This window comes from Bolinopsis microptera, chromosome 9 (genome assembly GCF_026151205.1).
Source record: "Bolinopsis microptera isolate Bmic1 chromosome 9, MBARI_Bmic_1.0, whole genome shotgun sequence".
NCBI lineage: Eukaryota > Metazoa > Ctenophora > Tentaculata > Lobata > Bolinopsidae > Bolinopsis > Bolinopsis microptera.
In genome coordinates, this window is record NC_087080.1 from 11,980,485 (window position 1) to 11,999,486 (window position 19,002).

A 19,002-nucleotide genomic window follows, 5' to 3' on the forward strand; every position below is an offset into this window, starting at 1 on the left:
AAACTCGGACATAAACAAAATTGTGAACCAGCCATTCCACTGATAAAACCCAACACGGAAGTATTTTGTATTTGAAATAGAGACCTGTACTAGAGACAGTGAGCGATTTTAATCTAGATTCGTTTGAACGGACCAGTTTCATGCTGCCAAAAATTGCATTTAAATTTTTTAAAGCTACGTTCTTCGGCTTCTGATCGTCAAGAAAAGTGCTTAATTGTGACTATAACTAATCGGGTCTCTATCTCATTTCCAGCATAACTAGTCATAACAAGTCATAACAAGTCATAACAGTCATTATACTCACTTTCGTCTCCCCTACTTCGGGTTCCTGGCAGTTCATTTTTAATGTATTCGTTTATAATTATGCCTACATATAAAATGTGTGCTTACAGACTTCATAATAAATCTATTAAACTAAATTTAAAGTTATAAGAAAACTTACCGTGGTATCAGTGATTGGACTAGTTTCGAAAAGCTCTTCTGTTTTTGGACTCATCGTCAAGGATTTAGGGTACGTCCTGAAGCGGTAAGTCTGTAAAACACCTAACTAACTCAGCACTAATACTCACCATAAATAATAAAGCATCACAAAATATTGTTCACTAAAAATTTAAAGTTATCCATGATCCGTTAAATTTTAGTAAAAGAAGGTTCAAACACTACCAAACAAACCTACCCTGTGTAAAGTGGAGGGGGATGGTAAATGATGGTGATCACCATGATTTTAGGGGAAATCACCGCCATCACCAGCTAAACAACACAATCTATAACTGACGTTATCAACCAAACAACACGTGATACGATACCCCGACATGATACGAGAGTAACAACGATAAAACGTGTTAGAAGTAATGTGTACTCAGAAGCAGATTATCATGTTGTGTGTAGAGACTATTAGAGACATGTGTAATATTACCAGTATAGAGATATGTGTAATACCAGTATAGAGACATGTGTAATACCAGTATACAAGGACAGACAGCCTGGCACGGTTAGGCTCTGGGGGACTTTAAATAGAAATTAAACTTGAGATTACACGAGTTTAACAAGTTAAAGAAATTTGGGATTATTTTCTGACACTTGAAAACACTTCAACAACACTTCAACGTTAGATATCAAGGACACTAAGTGATGGTTAAAGTAAAGACTGTAAGTAATATCTAGGTATAACACGTCTCCACCTAACGTGTATCTTTTACCTTGAAAGAAAACTTAACTGAGAAAGTCCTTGAGATTTGTCAATAATTCAGTTAATACCGCCCCTAAACTGGACGTGATGCTAGAACTACACAACTACTTAACAATCCAATTACTGCAGAACTCGACTTGCCGTCGCTTTAACCAAACAACTAAAATCTCGAATGACTCGTTCAATCGTGCGTGCATAACAATCTAACAACAAATTTAGCACATATAACAGCTAAAAACTAGCGACAATTGACCACAACTATTCAACCAGAGTTAACTTTCACTACAAACAAAGGTCCAGCTGGATACCTTAGATATTATTATACGTTTCATGGAAATTTAAAGTTTAAAAAGCTGCCTTTACAAATGCCGAATGGGCGATATAGCGATAAATCCTTATTTTAACCAGTTGTCAGTTGAGTAGAGTCCCTTGATACAGCTCGATAATAGCGACTAAACAGTAAACAAGGGTGAAAGCCAACCTTGTGCTACTTGCAAGGCTTGTCACATACACGTTTAACTGCCAACTAAAGGCCCAAATTGTAGCCAAATACTGCAAGCTTCTTTAAACAGGTAAATAGGGAGTTGGGAAAGTGAATTGCGTTCTTGTGTAAAATTCCAACCCCAACTCCTCTTTTGAAGAGGAAACCGCCCGTTCTGTTACGTAGGTACAGATTATTCAAGTGCTTTACAAGTAGCGAAACGTACGACCTAGTTGTGACCAGCACCAATAGAAATGCTTAAAAATGTAATCTCATCGAGCTACTAAATTATAACTAAAAGTGCAAAACTTCACTTAAGTAAAATACACAACATTGTGACAACAAAAAATCTATGCCACCCTTATAACAGAACTAGAAGCTGCACAATTGGATATATAAATAGGTCGCGTAAACCTCCAGTTATTATACAGTAAACTAGCTATACTAGTGCAGATCTAGCTACACAGCATAACATAGTCTATGTATAGATCTTTGCAGCCTCTCTTATTGTACACTTGATAATAGTGCGGAAATGAAGCTGCTGGACGGCAGGGTGGGGAGGTATTTAATTGGGTGGTATTTTGTGTCTGTAATTCTACAGATCGGTGGGAAGAGGGAGGAGCAGGGAGGAGAGACGAGATTCAACTGTTCCCGATTTGGTTGCATCTATTAATAAAATATCTCTACCAGAAATAATTTTTGAAGAAGCATATTTACACGCGAGTGTTGAATTTTACTGTTGGGTTTACAAACAATATAAAGTTTCACATCTCAACAAAAACACAGTAATACAAACAGACGAACTCACAAACAAACCAACAGACAAACGAACTTACAGGTTGTGGTTGCGTCTCCAACAGCGCTGCGCGGCGAGAGCTGCCTCCCTCATGTCCACGTAGCGTCTCCGCTGGACAAACATCCTCCAGCTGCTTGCGATGAGCGACGCAGCTGCGTACCGCTGCCGTTTTGAATACTCTCGCCAGTGTCTCTGAAGGAGTAACAAGGTGAGTTTAACATTGATTACACATTTTATTTAACATCTTTTCATACTCAATTACATTTGCGTAACGTTGGAGACGTCAGGTTCAATTCCCGCATTCGAGTCAATGTGACCCTGATGATGTGTAACTGCTCAAACTATACAGATTTTCTTAAAAACACTTCAAACAGAGGTGTTAAGGTAACAATGACAGATTATTGAGGTACTGAAAGATGTAATTGTATATTTTGCATAGCAGTATTGTCGAGCTGTGGGAACAATATTCCCTCCCGTGCTAAGTAGACTGAAATATGGAGGGTGGTTAGATTAAACGGTCAAATCGGGTCCAATTAACTTCTTTAAAAAAGCTTCAGTGGTCTACTCAGCACAGGAGAAAATGGTCAAGTGAGGAAGCCAAAGTGAGCTATGGTAAGTTAAGGGAGGCAACGCACCGTTGGGTTAGAGAAAACAGATAGCAGGCTCTTAACGAGCTCCACACAAGACCTAGCAACAAGTCTCCCCATCATAGTGAGGAGGGTGATCCCCACTGCTGGAGCCACCACCTCGTGCAGATACCGTAATAATGACGTTGTCATAACAACCGCCTCCGTTCACATGGCAACCTGTGGTAACCAGGGCGACTGAGATCAAGCGCGGCGCATTTTACAAGCGGTTAATAGTCAGTAGTAAGAGAGGGAAGATGTGCGGGTTATTAAGTGATTAGGTTAATTAGTGTGGTAATTGGGTGAGCGTTGGCGGTGGTTATTAAATACGTCTACTGACTGGTAATAATATGTGATAATCTACTTGATATTATCACTGGCTGCTGTTATCTGAATCGTTCAAAGACGACTAATAATAATATCACCGGAATGGTTGGTAAAAAGAAAAGTTGTCAATGAAGAAAAGGCGTCTCGGTGGATTTTTCCCACAAAGCAACCGGCTAATGAACAAGCAAAATAGAAAAAAAAGGAGAAAAATGTCTAAGGTTATCCCGAGGTAATCATAAAACTTTTAGTTTGATGTTATTCATAGCTCCATTAGAATGTTGAGTAGACATTTTTAAAGTAGAGAGAGCAGCATTAATAAAAGGGTTAAGATGAAAACACATTTAACTATGTAACCGACAGTACATTATCTGATATCGGCTATCAAATCTCTACTCTAAGACTGATTATACTTTAAATTGATTAACTATAACTTATAACCTATAACACGAAACTAAGTCACGATATGCCGGGACCCACCCTCCTATCACAGACCTTCTCTCATTAAAACTCCTACCATAGAATCCTATCACAGACCTGGCATCAGACCAGGGAGTCTCTCCCAGCCAGTCAAAGTACGATTAAGGAATCCTTACATAAGTGAATTTAACCAGTCCAAATCCTGGCCAGCGGCCACACAATTTCGTAAGTAGCGTTTCATTGCCCGATGAAGGACCCAAATTTATGAAGTTCGAAATGCATGACATAAGCTGACTGCTGACGGCAGCAAAAGATCTAGAGAACATATAATTTTCTAGTCCACATATCAATTCTTTTCTAATATTGCCAGTATAATCTAATTCTCACTGGTGTTTTGTCGTCGTTTGATTGTTACTGCCTATTTAAAATACGTATTTATTCTGCCATATTAAACATAAATGCTTCTCCCTCCTCCGTAAAGGCAAGTAATAATAAGCTTAGTGGTTGCTGAGTGACTACTCAGTAGTTAACTTAGTAGTTATGATAGTCTCGTCAGTTCCTTGATTACAGATTCGCCGCAGCGTGAAGATAATGTCTGTGAAAATGATGACCGGTAAATTAGGCCATTATTGATTTATGTCACGGTGAAAGAATTTCCCCCGGCTCTCAGCCACTGGAAGAGTTGCCAGCTACAGCCCAGGATAAACGACTCATTGTTATGGAGACTGGAGAGTAGACATTTGATGGAGGTAACTGGGGTGAAGTGGATTACTAGTGGAACAAGGACCTGCTATTACAAGCTGATTTATGAGTCATGGTGAGATCTACCGATCTACAGTCTACACTATACAGCTGCTTCTACCTAAAAACCTGCAAAGGATTCTAGATTTTAACAAATAAGCTTCAAGGGCTATCAACTAAACGTTCAACATCAACGAGGTGAGTTCACCATCAACAAGGTGAGTTTAGTAATTCTTTCCAAGATGAAACTACTACACTCCCAGTTAACTGTTATTAAAGTGAACACTCGTTACGACTTACGACACACGTGCCCCACCCCTCAGCACTACAATTATTGTTTATATTACTATGGAGTGTGCTGACATTGGTCCACGTTAAGTATAGTTACTTAACAGACATTTGCCAGTGTGTGACGTGTATTTTGAGTGATCTTATTAATGTAGGTCGAAACTTCGGTAGATTGTAGAATGATCTTTGATCAAGATTAAGTAATATTGTTGAATTAAACTTTCTTTGCAGTCTTACCTATAAATTCATTGTTAACTTAGTATCGTTTTTTTAGTAAAATAAGAAAACTGAAAAGTGGTCGGCGACGTTCATTTTATACCAGTTTAGCGATACGGCAAACAACTGACAAGCAAAAGGCAGCGAAGATAAACTTAGATCATATTTTGTTGGCACTTGGCTGTAGAAGAAGTAAACAGTAAATTAAACCTAACAAGCAATTTACAACTAATTAGCGCGGAATAATAGTTTAAACGTGGTTCACTAAACAAATAAACGTGAATAATTAATTGCAATCATTAGATCAGAGTATTGTGCAGACAGCAAGACGTCAATAATAAATATTATAATTAAAACGTGCCTACAGCTGACCAACAATAACTGGAACTCTAGCGCAGGATAAATCTACCTTACGGCAACGTTTGCTATTATGTCGCAATACGGCGACGTTAAGCATAATATCGCAATACTGCTACGATCGACACTATGTCGCATTACGACGCCGAAAAAAGCTAAATCGCCAGTTTTTAAATCCACTGGGTTGACTCTAGCTCCTCTTATAACTTGAACCGTGGAAATAAAATAAACAACTTTATTTGATTTGTTAAAATCTATTGACATTGAGCGGGAGAGATAAATCATAAAGGTACCACAAAGGACTTAAAGCGAGAGCAGACGTAAAAACTGTGAAATGAAATGAGCCATTTGGTCCGTTAAAAATAGAGTTGCACTCAGTGTACATGTAATAAAGCTATCAAATCTGACGGGCAATATCATTGCGCAACACCATTACCAGTTCTACTAGTGAAACTAACTTTACGAGTAACAATGCTATGATTCGATATCAAGATCCACGCAATAAACTGGGCACCACTTATAGCGACTCACCACGTTACTTATAGTTACTAATAAAAGCTGAACAATACAGAGGGACCCGTTATAATCTAATAGCAAGGGCTGAGACTGACAATTGTTTCTGGACAAGGTATTATCACGTTTGTAATAATAAGGTATTATCAGTGATTTGATTATACTTATAGTGCGCGTATTATTATGATGGATTAGCGAGGCTCACGTCAACCGACAACCCCTCATTAACTATTAGTCAGCAAAACCGCGGATATTAGCAAAACCGTGGTTATTGCAAGAGGGGAAATTGTGTTGGAGATGATTACTGGTTGCGATCTGAGTATGTTTAATTTTGGTATTAAGCGCAGTTATTATAACAATTATAACAAGACTGATCAGAGATTATATTTAATTTTCATATTAAATATGAGCGCTCTTGTAATAGTGACTTTAACAGTGCTGCCAAGCGCTCAAGGAGATTATTATCTCTCGAGATGAAAGCATGAAGGATATGTACCGGGGAATATTGCGTCAAACCACTTTATAAGACGGGTCCCCCTCTCTTTCAATTAGTGCTTCAAGCACTTGGTTCATATCTGGAGGGGGTTCATGAAACATATTTATTATACTTGTTTAATATGGTTATATATTCAATAGGTTATACTGCTCACTGACCTGTATTAAAATAGCAGCTAATCGCATCCTCTTGTACTTGACTCTGCCGAGCCATCCTCTCAGGTGAGACTGTATCAGCTGTACTCTGTCTAATATCAGCCTGTCTTGGTACTCGTTCAGCTGCTGTAATGGTCCTTCCCTCATGAACACCTTACTAAGTCCCAGCTGAAATTCGGAGGGTTAGTTAAATAGTAAGTTAATCAGTAAGTTAATTAGTAAGTTAATTAGTAAGTTAATTAGTAAATTAATTAGTAAATTAATTAGTAAGTTAATTAGTAAGTTAATTAGTAAGTTAATTAGTAAGTTAATTAGTAAGTTAATTAGTAAATTAATTAGTAAGTTAATTAGTAAGTTATTTATTAAGTTAATTAGTAAGTTAATTAGTAAATTAATTAGTAAGTTAATTAGTTAGTTAATTAGTAAGTTAATTAGTGAGTTAATTGATTAAGGAATCCTTAAGTAAGAACATCAACTAAAAGTTCATTTTTATATGGTGAGTAGATCATGATGACGTGCAAGAGTGATTACTGATTAGAGTAATAATCATGTTTCTGACCTGGTATTGTCCCTTCTCAATTTTGGCCCAATCAAAGAATTTGGCGATGTCTTTCTGGTGTGACTCCCTCATCGATAACCTGAATGCGTTGCAAAACTCCTGAAATTTTATTTTGTAACACATATCACGTATAACACATGAGCAATCCTAAAAGTTAGGCCCGGACTGAAAAACAACCTCAACATGATTTAGGCCGGACAAAACTCCGGATAAAAGACTCCAGATAAAACAGTCCGGATAAAAGACTCCAGATTAAACATTCCGGATAAAAGACTCTGGAATCCTTACCTCCTTGTTATAACGGACAGGGTAGCTAGCTTTGCGTATCTGGATAGTTTCCAACATGCCGGTATACCTCAGTTGTCTGTCCACGAAATCAGTTTCAAACATGTTGGGTTTACCGTCATAGTTGCTCTTTATACAGCGGATAAAGTGTGGGTTCGCAGAGTTCAGAACTTTTACCAGGCTCGTCAGCGAGGACTGGAAGTGAAATATGTTTTAGAATTAAATCATTATCTAAATTAATTTACGACGACTCAGATATGTCATGTCAGATATGTACTAAGATGAAGAGTACATCATGTATAATTATAATGACATAAAAGTGTGTAACATCTTAAATATAATAATCTCTTTTAATAGTGTTGAAAATGCGCAGCCGAAAGTAAAGCAAGACAAAAGTCCAGAGTAGAGTTGTTCCCCCTGCAACGACATTGGAACTTACCATGAATTGTCCCACGACAGTGGAGCGAGGTTGTCGCCTCCCCCTAGCACCAGCTCTGAACACTTGTTGTCTAGTTTGTCGGTGTTTGGTAGCTGGGATCTGAACGGAGATGTAAGGGGTGAGGGGGTGTAACGGGGGGGTGAGGGGGGTGTAACGGGGTTTCACTGCAGGAAGACATTTTTTATAATTAATCAATAATCTCAGTCTGGATTAATTTAGCCAATGTCAGAGGCACTGATTTCAGATTTGATGTGAAGACTTCGGGTTCTAATGGAGACCTTTGAGAAGTTATAGAAGACAGTCAGGCTGCAGATCAGCAATAAAATACGTTATTTTCAACGTTAAATTTGTTGTGGGGTAGCTCAGTATCAGAGTATGAACAGTATCAACTAATCAGCTAGGTATCATAGTAAATTATTTAATTAAACACAGTTTCAGGTCTGTGTTGCTGTATCAGGATGTAAAAGTGCATTTTACCCCAGCACACCAGTACCTCACTAACATGTAATATCTCTCGGCTCTCGCTCCTGCGCGGCGGCTGGTTCTGCTTAGGTCCGTCACTGCTCCGTCTAATCTTGGCGTCCAGGTCCGCAAACGCGGGGTTGTCGGACATGTACGCGCTTGCTCGGTCCTTGACGCTCCGGCTCCCGTCAGAGTCGGATGATTTGTTCCGCGGTCCTGGGGGTGCTAGGGTGACGGGTCAGATGGGTGCGGTCATGCAAAACAACACCAAACAACAGGGCCGGGGGTGCAAAGCAACACCAAACAACAGGGGGTTTAGTCTGTAACAAAGTGGACACAGTATGATCGCTGATCAAATGTTTTCAATTAAGTTATAAAGAATCATGCTGACTATAATTTTTAAATTCTATATTTCAAGTTGCTCCAAAATTTAATGATCAGGACTTTCATTGGGTTTATTTCCTTAACGTTGTATTTACCCTGAACCAACAATCAACAGATCAACACAATTAAACACAATTAAACTCCGTGCAATTAATATACTCACTAAATGACACTCCTTGTTCCCTGTTATCTGTAGGACTAAGAGTGTAGGATTGTATAGCGTTCCTACAAGCAAACACTGCTCCAATGTAGTTGCGGAGCAACGTCCACCGTGCCAGCGCTACTGGATCACAACCTGGTAACGTTAGGTATTTAATGTTTGGAATTTAATGTTTGGTATTCAATGTTTGGTATTTAATGCTTGGTATTTAATACTTGGTATTTAATGCTTGGTATTTAATGTTTGGTATTTAATGTTTGGTACTTAATGTTTGTTGTCATTGTTCACGAATTAAAGTTTTGAAAGATTGAGAATGTTTGCAACTGTTGGGAAAGTACTGATATCAAGCTTGATATTCGATAACATTTTCCATTAAATTCGTTAGGTTTTGATGTAAACATGTTATTCTCATAAATAAGTCCAATAATTACCGATGAGACGTTTGATGAACAGAGAAGTGCTGCTTTTCAGGACGTGCACAATATCAGCCCTCATGTGACCTCTATTCTTCTCCAAAAACTCCTAAAATAGACAAGATAAATAACAAAGGCCAAACAATTTGATTGACTGATTGAGATAAGAGGCCAAGTAATATAATAGCTTAAATTGAGAAACTAATAATAACAGTGCGATAACTTACGTCTATTCTGTACTGGACTGGACCAGCATAGTGTATAATCTCAAATGCGTTTTCTTGGATCTGAGTTTTGTTGTAGTTCTCATGATTACCATGGTTATCGTTAAACTTCTGTAGTAGTGACTGGTTCGAGCCTCCCGGGAAACTGAAACAATGAATTAAGATATCATCAATATCGTTATAGGGGAAAAGTACAGACTTAAAATCCACAGCTTTTTATTGACCAAGAAAAAGACCAAACCTCTCTAAAAATGCTGAACACCTTTAAAAAGGAGAAAATCTCATCATTGCTCACCTGTTTTCCTCATCTAGAAGATGCAGAAGTCCTATAGGTTTCCCTCTAAACAACTCCAAGCATGACTCGTTATCTTTGTAACCAACCATGGTCCACACAATCTTCTCCTTCGTGTACTCGTCCTGAGGGAGTAGTCATTATACTATATATGGGCATTGGCACAATTTGACATTGGACAGGTAAGAATTTACGGAGGGTGTTCGATTGATTATTATCGTTTCCCCCGGAAATTATTGTAACTAATTCATTTATTATATATTGTTAACGAGATTGAGAGCTGAGAACTACATAAATAATATCTGTACCTGCTCGAGTTTGAAAATATGTTGGTCGAAGAAATGCTGGAGTTGTTCGTTTGCATAGTTGATACAGAACTGTTCGAATCTGTTTCCGTCCTGGAAGTCCTCGAACCCGAACATATCCAGCAGTCCTATTGACAGGTAATGTTCAGATCTCCTGTTGTCTGCTACCAAACCTCTGTTTACGTGCATTAGTAACCAATCAAACAGGTAGGTGTACAGGGACTTAGCTAGCGTATCACGTGTTGCAGTGGCCTGGGGTGGTGGTTTGTTGGTCTTCAAGGGTTCAATAATATAATATTGTATTTATTAATAATTAACTGGAGAAAGACGTGAAATGATACTCAGTCATTCTTTAGTAAGCTCTATTTCAAAAAAGAGAAGTATGTTCAACTCACATCGACCCTCTTATAATGAGTTACGAACTGCTCGCCCCTTGCAAACGACTTCTTAGTAGTAAGAGCTTCCTTCAGCAAATCAGCATTGACAGACAGTAACTTAGCCACAGTATCCAGAGCTCCCTTATCTGTGATCACCACACACTCCTCGCTCGTTCGGATGTTGTTGGCTTGTTTGAATGTGATGTTACCGATATGCAGGATCGCTGATAACACTTTGAAAATGCTGAAATGATGTCGTAAAAGTAACCTCATCAAGTAATATTATTCAGTGGTAGCATGTTAAACAGTGTACGCAGTTTAAACCGTGAAAAATATTCAATTGCGTTATATTGCTTGAAAATAAAGCATCTCTCTAACTTTTTCTGCAGCTCCTCAGAAATCCCGACCATATTCATGGATCGTTTGAGCTTGATAAAACCGCCGTGATCGTCCATACCATCGACCGTGACAACACTCTGAGATATTTATAGCGTTATCATGAGATGGGTAATCGATACACATGCCAGACATAGTGACATATCAGGTATATATTACACTCTTATATCACATATTCTTTGTCATTGGTGCTTTGGTGGGCTTCGAAATCCAGTAATCAGTTGAGTGTGTACGCGCGGCTCAAGCGCGCACGCAGTGGATGATAACAGTTGTAACCTGCGAAGGAAAAGAAGCAAATTTTGCTAGTACTTTTGGGTCTTAAATGGGTCTCCAAAGAGTCGCACAGCATCGATTTTGGATCCAAAATGGTCGATTACCCAACTTAGAGATGTCAGAAGAGTAATCGACCTGTTGGGAATCTTTTGTAACCAAGAATATTGGTCTTCTCGCATATTTTCTAGAGTTACAAACAATTTAAAACTTTTTGCTGCATTTTTTGCTCAATACGTAACATCGATGTCTCAAAAGATCCATTTAAGATCTGATTGCACCCACATTATCAATGTTCCAGCTTACATATGCAATACCATCACATTTTCAACACTTTACAAGAACCCGTCGACGTTTTTACTTCATAACAACAACGTGAGATTCACACTCAGACCTGAGTTTAGTCATTTTCCGATACGAGATTGGGGACGGGTTCTATAAACAAACAAACAAACAAACACAACGTGAGATATTCTGCTAAAGGAGCAGATTGTATTTCAAATATTGCAGACTTTCTGACGCGACTATTGACACACACACGCACACACACGAATAGATCAACAACTGCAAACATAGAACCTTTTGTTTATGATCCCAGTTAAAAGCTCGTAAATATTTGTTTTTTGTTTCTGCTTACAAAGAAATCATCACAAAATTGTTAAACCTTGGCGCAGCGCCAACCAATCAGCCGTATTTAATAATACGCCACTAGAAAAAGCTAGTGTGGATAATAAGAGGAGAGGGAGAAGAATCACCATAACTGTAATGTGGTGAAAACATACACGCAACAGTGGAATATACACGGCTTTTCTGGGCGTGGGAGAGGCGGGATTTTTAGAGAGTATTTGTGGAGAAATCTTAGATGAGAGTTAACTTTAATAACTTATTGCGAGTGGAAACTGAACAAGGTGTTGTGTGAATGTATACTATAACTAGTAGTATAACTATTGTAGCTACTGTAATATTGTGTATTTTGGCTTTGTGATATATCGGCACTGCACTTTATAGAGCGACTTGGAGTCAAGTGTTTGAACGTTTTACATGGTTGTTAAAGAGCGCTAATGTTATTTCATAGAAAGTAGTGATAATGAAGGATTTAAACTTGAATTTAAACTTAATAATGGCGTTTATTTAATCACGTGACACAAAATATGTGCACAGTTGTTATCTCAGTTACCTGATTTAGGTAGTTGAATCCAGAAACAGGTTTCAGGTCTATTTCATCATACAGTGGTTTGTTGCAGCCCGCCAGTAGATAATAAAACACGTGGTAACTCCTGAAATGGTAACAAATATGTTGAAAATTTGCCACGAAATACGACTATATGTAGAAAACTGTTAAAATATCCATTAAAAATAAAAACATATACAGTCGGTGGACATCCCGTAACATTGATACTAAGAATTTAAAATTTGGTTACCACTTCTGCACACCAACTTTTTAATCTTGATACTCACCATGCCCACAGTAAACAAAGTTCACTAGTATCCAACCACATCAATCAAATTCAATCATTCTCAAAGTAAAATTACTCCACACGACTCCGCACTGTTTACAATTTTATATTTAGTAGCTTTCATACTTTCTGTGTTTTTTTTCTACAGAAGTCACGTTCACATTTAAGAAAGACTAATTGTACTACTGAGAATCCCTCCAAGCCCTAATTTCTCAGAACCCTTCTAACGAACAGTAGAATCTCTTCAACACGAGCCCACTAAAGGCACACTCTCAGTGCTAAGAGTGGGGTCTACAGGATATTATATTGTTACATTGCTAACGTAGAACCTTTTCCAGAACAATTCCTTTTCCAGAAGAATTCATTTTCCATATAAGAGCCTTTTCTTTGTCGCAATAAACGGGATCACTTCAAATTTTGCCCCAGAAACATTACAGCTATGCGACTAATAAATATGTTCCGATTCGGATATTACACGTATACATAAGAATGTTACTAGGACAGTGGGTTTCACACGCTTGGAAGGCCCAGGCTCACGTACAGCCGTGTTCCTAATTGATATTGGCCGAGTGGCTAGTGGCCTATCTCAAATTACTTGTAAATCTCATGCTTTACTGAGCTCGGTGTGGCCTGACTCCAAAATCTCAAAGTTTGAGCTAGCCATACAGTTGAAGCGAGAAAGGGAAGGAACTTAATTGGTTATTACAATTTAACTCATTCATTAAACCATTTTACAAGATAACTACAATCTCTACCAGATTTATGTATTTATAGATACTAGATTAAGCTAGGTGGAGATATTACGCTACTAGCTAGGTTACTGGTGGAGATATTAAGCTAGGTGGAGATATTAAGCTAGGTGGAGATATTAAGCTAGCTGCTATAATATTATGACATCGCTGATCGCCCAACAGTAAAGGTGAAATTTGTGCGAGTCAATCACCAAAACGTTATTGTCAAATATACACGCTCAATACAGTAGCCCGGCTTACTACAAGTATAGCGTAACCATGGTGACCTGCATTTTAATGGACCTATTGTGCTAATATATCTGCATTATTTGCAAGATTATTGTGTCAGCAGTTAGCTTACCTTTCTTTGCTAGAGATATTGGTGATCCGCGACATCTCTAGAAGGTATTTCTCTATCACAGCCCTGGAATGTTATAATGATTATTTGATTATTTGATTATTTGATTATTTGATTAACTTGGTGATTGATTAATTGTATATTGAATGGACTCGAGTTGAACGTGATCAACGTGAATGATATAGATGACGGGAACCGAAATTTTTATCTTCTAATTCCCCGAGTGTAAACATAATTCAAAGTAAAATTCCAAACAATTACAGTAAGATATCTAGTCAAGATTTTGGCAAATCTCCAGAACACAAATCACGAAAATTTACTGAAATATAACGGGGAGAAAACGATTTTTCACACAGAATTGGTAAATATAATTTAATTTTCAGGGAGGTAAAAGTTTAGGTTGACATAGAAATTACACCGACGTTCAAAATAAGAAAATACCGCTAATACTTGTGCACTGTTGTCTCAAATCTATTAAAATTGTACGGAATGCTAAAATTGAGTGGTATGCTGTTTAGGAGTCACACAGAATGGCGGCGATAATATTCCTACTATTACATTTCGTGGGGTACACTAGGACCCTGAAAACCTGTTATTATTCATTGAGTTATTTTAACTAACTTAGCTGTAGATCGAATTTTCTAGAAGAAATGTACAGCCTGGGGAGTTGGGAGAGGTTTTATATATCACAGTTCTTATTAAATTCCAGCACAGGAACCTATAATGGTATTGTGTGTGTGTGTGTAATGAACTTTAACTTACATACGCAATATATTGACTTATAAATTATATACGGAACATATTACGGAATGTCATGTGTTTAGTAAGGAGAATGTATGGAAATAAGTTCCATGCGTAGTGTGAAGTTTATGGTGTATTCAAATTTTTAGTTTGTTACTTGTGAAGTACTGAAATGTGTAGTGTAAGTATGTAAGACAGTGGTTGTCATGGTAACGGTTGCTATGGTGATAACACGTACCCATGCACAGAGCCATCCTGTCTATACTCCAGTTGTATAAATCGTCCGAATCTACTGGAGTTCTTGTTACGTAACGTCTGTGCGTTTCCAAACGCCTGGAAATAAATATTGTTAGCGGTAAATTAGTTAATTCCTGTGAGAAATAACATATTAATAAACTAATTACATCAGCAAAAATACGGTACTAATTTAATTGTTTTGTGTTAGAATTGGAACATCCGTTTGCCCGAAGTGCAGTGAAAATAAGATAATAAAGTTATATAACGTTCTGAGTACAATTTTGTAACTACGCCACAATTACTACAGTAGCACACGGCATTAAAACCTTATAATGTTGAACTGATAACATCTTACCGGAAACAAACCCTGAACATCTCCTTCACTACATTGATAAAGTAAACTTTCTGGTTTCTTATGTACATAACATAATCTCATTGTGAATAACAAGAATATTCAACTACATATTCAACGCATCTTAGGTATAATAATTCGTACACATTTACATACATCTTTTCCATTTACTGCTCACATTAAGTATTTACTGAAACTACTATAATAGTATATTATAAGCCAACTTTAAGACGGGAGAACAATGAAACTAGCTACACGGTTTATTCTACTCAGGGTTGGAGTTGTGCCAAGTCGGCAATAACAGTGTATCACTGATTGTAACAGTATCGCAATATATTGACTCTTCTCATTATGATTAGTTTAATATTTACATCTTAACGGGCCACGGGAATAGGATTAAATCCAACGGACATTAAATGAAAATTACACTGGAAAATAATCCGGACGTGAAACAAACTTGCAATTTAGTTACAGAAAACCTATAATATTTGATAAAGATAAGCTCACAAGGCATTGCTAAGATTGGCACCGACTTATCTGCAGGACATGTTTAGGTACTCACATCATGGTCACACATTGAAACTAATTGTACCATATTTTAACTCTAAGTTTGGTGAGTGTATCTTCTCTGTGGTGGCTCAAAAGATCTACAATCGTCTGCCTGATACCATTTCATCAGCTCAATCATTGGAATCATTTAAAGCTCTTCTAAAACTTTTCTGTTTCAACTGCCCCTTCATGAACTTGATCGATAATTTATTTTAGTCAATATTGGTATTCGATTTTTACATACAGTATCATATTCTGTCATTAGACTAAGCGATATATTTTCAAGCATACATTACCAGTCCTTATTTTACTCAAGTACTTTTCTGGGATGTTTAGATTAAACACTTGCACTGCTGAGTATAAGTTTTATCTTAAAAGTGGTGTTATTAATCTTCAATTTATTATTGTTAGTTACAGAATAAGATGTAAGTTAAAGCATAATATATATTACATAATAGAATATCTATAATTAGATCTAAGTACCTCCAGCAGTTCCCCAGCTCCAAGAATAGACTGAGCAAGGGTCCGTGTGGTGGAATGTTTGTTCTGTGTTGTAGTCAGCCAATGTATTATGTGACGTGTGGTCTCTGTTTTACCTGATCCTGACTCACCGGAGATCACCATACACTGAAATTATTTAATGTTAGAATTAAATTAATGTTAGGATTAAATTAATTTTGAAATTTGTTGAAATTCTAAATTGAAATAAATCATGATTAGATCTAGTGACTGAGTCCATGAAATTCAATCAATCGTTCACTGAAAAAATTATTGTAATTATAGAATTTAAAACATTTAACCAAACTAAGGTGGTCACATAATAATGTAACAAAGTGATAAAATTATGACAGTTTGGGTTTCTATTTCACTTCATATGTTCACTTAATTTCCAAGTACATTAATCAGGAGCTGATAGATAAATCAGGTACTCCGTAATTTGAACCTCGCACAAGATAACAACATTATGTTCTACCGTAAAGTAGACTTCTTTCAAAGTACATTGATTTTTCTACACAGTAAGGAGCAATAAAAATAAGACTAGCGAGAAATACAGATCAAAATACAGATCAAAATTCAAATATCAGATAGCAGCGTTGTGTTTTACCCACTACTTTAGTATAACTAATGATGTAACGTATATAAAGATGTAAGAGGTACATCAACTCATTGATGATGACTGGAGACGGATGCCTATATGTCTGTGACCTTAACAAATTATCAAATTAGAAGAAAAGTGTCTGTGTCAATGTCTCTTAAAGCCTCCTAAAGCAGCATGACAACATTGGCCGTGACAAGACTCATCCAATATTAGGGGGATATAAGTTATTCAGTTTAACATTAACAACGTCATTTCTCCAGCTCGTCATCAGAGGATTCTGCAGAAGGTAAGCTCCAAGACTGAAATATTTGCTTTGGCCCGGTCCAGATGCGTCATTGTTAGCAAGGCTTCCCAGTAACCAGGCACTGTACTACTGTAAAATAGTTCTTCTCAGTTACGAGCTATTCCTGGTACAGTTACGATATATCGGAGTACTACACCATGCCCACCAGTAAAGGTTGACACTGCTGACATTACAGTTTCTCTAGATTTAGAGACATGATATTGTAACCTAGGTAACTTAACCATGGTAACCTATTTAGTAACCTATTTAGTAACCTATTTAGTAACCTAGATGGTAACCTTGGTAATATAGCGTTACCCCACAGCCCCATGATAACTTGTACTCAAGCCAGCCAATAGCAATGTGCCAACGTGACTTATCACCAGATCGCTAACTATTTTCCGGCTTGAACAGGCCTAGGAATGCCAAAAATCCTTCAAATTCCATCAAAATATTTTCACCTTTGTCGTTCATACTGAATATTTCGTCATAGCTAGCCGATGTTGGGATCTTAGCTGCGAACAATAGTTGGAATTTATAACGACCCATAACAATGAGAACAGCTTAGTTTATATAATAGCGTGTGTTTCTATTATGAGCGAATATCTATTTAGTTAACAATGAGCCTTCAATATTATCAGTTCATTAGTCTTTACTTGCACTAAGTAGGTGTGTACAAAAATGTAATCAAATAAAATTTATTTAAATAATTATTATCACAATTTAGTATAGTACTGCACTGTAATGGAGGGACTATTGGATTATTTGTAGTGTGCTGTAGTAATACTATACCACACTGTACTATAATAGTATGCGGGTGCTGAACATGACAACAAGCCAGTACTGAACTAGTACAGTTAATCAGAGTAATTCCTGCAGCTTGAGTTGCACTATTAGAGACACCTTGCATAGGTGAGAGTTAGTGTTATACTAACTCCTAGTGTTACTTCAGTAAGATACTCTGTATACACACCAACAGAGGATGGAGGGCAACTGTGTATTGTACAGTTGTGAACTGTTATTTCATGTTTAGCCACTGAGTCTGTTTGTAGTGTTTTATACAGTGTTATAAAGTGTTATAACGTGTATTATAGGTGAACTGTGATATTGGGCGGCCAGTCGTTATATTTCATGCTGAACTGTGACAACATACAGTATACACATTACAGTTACATATTATATAGTCATGTTTATGAAGGGCTAAGTGTGGACAAATGATGTGCATACATATTTTATATGTAATAGTATAAGCTGCGGTTAAATATGCCGAAAAGAATTCAATATATCACAGGGAATAGTTATTTTGATATCGAGGTTTTCATGTTGGTTGAAAAGCTATGGAAACAGGTACGTGACCCGTATGTAGCTGCTATAAAACTGGTATGTAACAGGTATCTAGATAAATCTGTTTATTTTGCATCATCATCTGCATGAAGTTTACTATTATTTTATCCAAATCAGCGGTTCTGCAATCTTACCGCATAATCACCGCAAAATTGCATATATTTACCAATTACATGATCACATATTTTAATTGCCATTTTACAATTTGTTCCAAGACATTCCAACCCTGCTCTGTCGCCATATATATACACAAGGCCAGTAAAAAATACGGAGGAACGCCGCAGGAATTTCCAAAACTCGGGGGTAATTATAACAATGTTGAGATGTGCAACTCATTAACATACGTGAGGAACACTAATATGCAATTAACATTTCTAAATATTTGGAATATCTCTCCGTACAAATATAAATATATCGTGCAATCTGCGCTAAAAATAGTACTACAACTAGCTTGTTTTATCCAAATTAGACAACTACAAGCTCCAATTTGTGTAATATCACCAAATTTTAGCCGGGTCGGAATTAAAACTACCTTTGGCAGAGTGAGAACAGTATTCTAAGAGTGTAATAAAGTGTAATACAGCGGGAATGTAGCTTCAGCAGTTCAGGTGATTCCTGAAAACTTTCTTAATACTTCTGCTAGTACAACTGCTGCTGCTGTGCGGATATTTATAATAGTAGTA

At 37.1% G+C, this 19,002-nt stretch overlaps 1 protein-coding gene across 40 annotated transcripts in view; it reads right to left on the reverse strand.

Annotated features, from left to right (window-relative positions):
• The window catches only part of LOC134820715 (unconventional myosin-IXa-like), a 56,068-nt gene that overhangs the window by 18,455 nt on the left and 18,611 nt on the right, over positions 1–19,002 (reverse strand). For 9 of the 40 annotated variants that reach the window (XM_063831283.1, XM_063831276.1, XM_063831271.1 and 6 more), the window contains exons 6-24: positions 16,077–16,220; positions 14,694–14,788; positions 13,718–13,780; positions 12,346–12,445; positions 10,881–10,978; positions 10,521–10,746; positions 10,129–10,377; positions 9,824–9,945; positions 9,532–9,673; positions 9,323–9,413; positions 8,895–9,026; positions 8,379–8,572; positions 7,886–7,984; positions 7,450–7,641; positions 7,162–7,260; positions 6,606–6,770; positions 2,507–2,658; positions 443–518; positions 305–328 (exon numbers count right to left, since the gene is read on the reverse strand). In XM_063831283.1, coding sequence (XP_063687353.1) covers positions 305–328; positions 443–518; positions 2,507–2,658; positions 6,606–6,770; positions 7,162–7,260; positions 7,450–7,641; positions 7,886–7,984; positions 8,379–8,572; positions 8,895–9,026; positions 9,323–9,413; positions 9,532–9,673; positions 9,824–9,945; positions 10,129–10,377; positions 10,521–10,746; positions 10,881–10,978; positions 12,346–12,445; positions 13,718–13,780; positions 14,694–14,788; positions 16,077–16,220 — 2,463 coding nt within the window. The remainder of the gene's footprint in view (positions 1–304; positions 329–442; positions 519–2,506; positions 2,659–6,605; positions 6,771–7,161; positions 7,261–7,449; positions 7,642–7,885; positions 7,985–8,378; positions 8,573–8,894; positions 9,027–9,322; positions 9,414–9,531; positions 9,674–9,823; positions 9,946–10,128; positions 10,378–10,520; positions 10,747–10,880; positions 10,979–12,345; positions 12,446–13,717; positions 13,781–14,693; positions 14,789–16,076; positions 16,221–19,002) is intronic. The other 31 variants (XM_063831284.1, XM_063831277.1, XM_063831263.1 and 28 more) reach the window with 7 other exon arrangements.